This window comes from Belonocnema kinseyi, chromosome 4 (genome assembly GCF_010883055.1).
Source record: "Belonocnema kinseyi isolate 2016_QV_RU_SX_M_011 chromosome 4, B_treatae_v1, whole genome shotgun sequence".
NCBI lineage: Eukaryota > Metazoa > Arthropoda > Insecta > Hymenoptera > Cynipidae > Belonocnema > Belonocnema kinseyi.
In genome coordinates this window covers 149,801,103-149,804,635 of record NC_046660.1, presented here as the reverse complement: position 1 = coordinate 149,804,635, position 3,533 = coordinate 149,801,103, and the positions used below count along the sequence as shown (strand labels likewise).

At 35.7% G+C, this 3,533-nt stretch overlaps 1 protein-coding gene across 1 annotated transcript in view; it reads left to right on the top strand.

Annotated features, from left to right (window-relative positions):
* The window catches only part of LOC117171159 (voltage-dependent T-type calcium channel subunit alpha-1H-like), a 1,009,801-nt gene that overhangs the window by 451,427 nt on the left and 554,841 nt on the right, over positions 1–3,533 (top strand). The window contains exon 8 of the mRNA XM_033358216.1: positions 1,365–1,457. Within this exon, the coding sequence (XP_033214107.1) occupies positions 1,365–1,457 (93 nt within the window). The remainder of the gene's footprint in view (positions 1–1,364; positions 1,458–3,533) is intronic.

Genomic DNA, 3,533 nt, shown 5'->3' with positions numbered 1-3,533 from the left:
CATCCATCCATCCATCCATCCATCCATCCATCCATCCATCCATCCATCCATCCATCCATCCATCCATCCATCCATCCATCCATCCATCCATCCATCCATCAACACGCTTGAAGCCAAGGCATTTGCGATGATAGTTGCAGAGCTCATGTGAGAACGACTTACATCTGAAGGCACAATACAGCAATGCAAGTGCTTTATGACTATCTTTGTCACTCTTACGGCATCAGTGTAGACACAACTCTGCCAAACGCTCCTTGGAAAATAAAATCATTTGTCGATAATTTGAAGTGCCGCCAATACTTTACGTGCATGCTCTTGATAATTATTACTTTCGTCACAGGATTTGCAACGGTCATACATCAAATATTCTACGAAGCTAGTCGCCCTGATCATCGGTTCTCTTAGAGGTGCCTAACTTTCACTATTTCATAGCCTGGAAAAAATCCCGCATATCAATGAAATGCTGAAAAACTTTCGGGAAAATGTAGAAGGCGGTCGTCCTTCGTCTACTATTTGTCCTCAGGATGAACGGTACTTTTGCCGCATCGTCAAATTGAGTCCGTCGCAGACTGCGAACACCTATCTCATGGTAGTAAGACGTAGCTGCAGCTGTGCAACTATCTCCCACGGGAAGCAACTGCACTACATGAAAACGTCTCCTGCTCGCTGTAAAACCACGGTAAATCATATTTGTTGCTACGTCTCATGACTTTGAGATAAGCGGGGATAGCCAATGGAGATTTAGGAGTGCACCCGCCTCTTGGCGGCGTTTAATATATGATCGCGGCACGGATGAAGTAAAATGCAAGCTCTCATTCATATGAATGATCTTATGTGTGGTGATTTCTAGGGTCGTAAGATCATGCTTTCCGCATAAAACTACCCCAAGCGAGGACAAGTCGCATTTCTTGTTAGAAGAACTGTGCTACTGCAGAGTGCATCTGTGCATTCAAATATGGATATAATTATTACTTGCTTGAATTGTGAAAATGTAGTTATAAGTTTATATCTTTAGGCGTCACAATAAAGTTTTGCACATGTAACCTTGTAACCCATTAGAAAATGTTACGTATTACCTGTTCGTGCCTTATTCTACGCTCACTTCATTCTTTCACTTCTTATAAAAGATGCAAGCAAAATTTGTATTTTTTAGCCTACTATTTTCGCAAACGTCGGTTCATGGATTTTCCCGACTTGCTTTTGAAATGATAAAGATTTGTAATTACTGTTCTTCATAGAGTAGCTATCGCAATACATATCGACCTGGTGGAATATTTTATTGAAAAGAAAATATAAAAAGAAAGATTGCAGGAGGTCCATTTTATTATTTTTTGTAGCAATAATAGTATTTATTTTTCAAACAGGTGATAAGTTTGGAAGGATGGACAGATATAATGTATTATGTGCAAGATGCGCACTCCTTTTGGGATTGGATATACTTCGTACTTCTAATAGTCGTAAGTTATAAGTACTTCTTTTTATCCTGTATTCTAACAACTTATTACTTTTCCTAAATAAAAAACAATGAGTTGTGAGCTTTACGTGAAGTTCTCTTTAAGCAGAGGACAGCCGGTACTTTTGAAGTACACTTTTTGTATGAATTTTCCATTTTATAATTGATAGCATATTATAAAGCCGGTGTGCAGTCTGATAATTCTATACTTGCACATACACTACTAGGAGGTTCCAAATTTATACCTGTTGACTTTTTTTTAATTTTTGATATCAATATTATTTCGAGCGTCTTGGTCTTTGAAATTATAATAAATTTTTTTGCCAAATTGAAGGGGCGGATACAATAACCAGCTTAGCGCTCGAACACACAAAGAATTATTGTCCGCTGAGAAAATTTTCCAAATTGTTCAAATTTGAGTGTTAGCCATCAGTATTTGTAGACTATTTTATTGCGCGTCTTTTTTGTACGACAAACAAATTCGAAGTTTTTTTCGTTTTTTAGTTATTTAAGGAAAACAACAATTTTCAACGAAAAAAGTATCAATACTTTTCTGCATTCATTATTATAAAAACATTTCAGAGTTGTTTAGTGAATTTACAAAAATATTTTCTATTTCTATATATTCTATTTCTCTATTTTGATAACTTTTAGTGAGAAAAGTCTTCCTTAGAGATCAAAGGAGTTTTTCCAAAAAGTTTGAGATATTTAGTCATTAGAGGGAACTTTTTCGTTTATATACATGCATCCCAGATTTTTGAGAAAATATTTTTCAAAATTCACTACGCAGCTCTGGAATGTTTTTAAAATGAGATAAACACTCCAACAGTCGTAGAATATGTCAAAGAATGTTACATAAAATTTAAAAAAAAAAAATCAATTCCCGACAAAGATCTGGTGAGTTGAATGCAAAAATGTATTGATTCTTTTATCGTTGAAAATGCTCGTTTTTTTCAAATAAATAAAAAACAAAAAAACCATTGAATTTATTTATCTTACAAAAAAGTCCGTATGTTATTTCACCCACTTAAAACCTCTTTGATATTCAATTAGTTTCACTGATAATCTAGTTTTTAGAATAACTTCAACCTCCAATTCTTTACCATGAGATTATGAAAATTTTCATTTTTAAGCTCTGACGTATGTCTGTCTGTATGTCTTTCTGTATGTATGTCTGCCTGTGAACATGATAACTTTTGAAAAAAATCAATCTTTCAGGATGCCCTTTAGTACACTCGTTTAGTGTCATAAACTAAAGGTCAAGTTCGTTAGTCAACCATTTTGAATAAAAATTCAAAGAGTGGGCAAATTTTGAATATTTTTGAGACAATTAACAGACGATATGAAAAAATGGCAAAAGAAGAAAAAGTTTAATTTCTAAATGCCCTAGAAGATTATTCAAACACCTTTTTGAATTTTCTTGAATGATAGAAAATCCAAAACTTACATTTTTTCATGCAAAATTTTTACAGTATTTCAAATCTTCTCAAATATAATAATGCATTTTTGAAGAATATAGGTATGTGCACCCTAAAAACACGGAGCGACCCAAGGACAACCGCCTTCTGCATTTTTCCCGCAAGTGTTCTATCATATAGTAGACACGCAGGGATGCTTTTTAGGCCATTATCAAGTGAAAGCTTGGCACCTCCAAGAGCGCCGATAATAAGGACGATCAGTTTAACAGAATATTCCGGGTACAATCGTTGGACCTCTCTTATAAGGTCTCGATACCTCTCTTTCTTTTCATTCACCTTGGTTATGATGTTTTTGTCAGCTGATGCCGAAAATTCGATAACGAACATGGTTCGCTTCTCGAAGTCAAGAAGAACCATGTCAGGCCTCGCGTGAGCAACAGAAACAATTGTCGAGAATATAAAGTTCCAGTATATGCGGCACTTCCCATTCTCAACAATTGACTCAATTTCCCTGGGAGCATTTCGAGGAGCGATATTAAGGTTAATGCCGTAGGAGTGATAGAGATGGTAATAAAGCACTCTTAGTGCCGCATTGTGCCTTTGAATGTAGGTCGTTCTCGCGTGAGTTGGACAACTAGATAGTATGTGAGCTAAATGCTCGG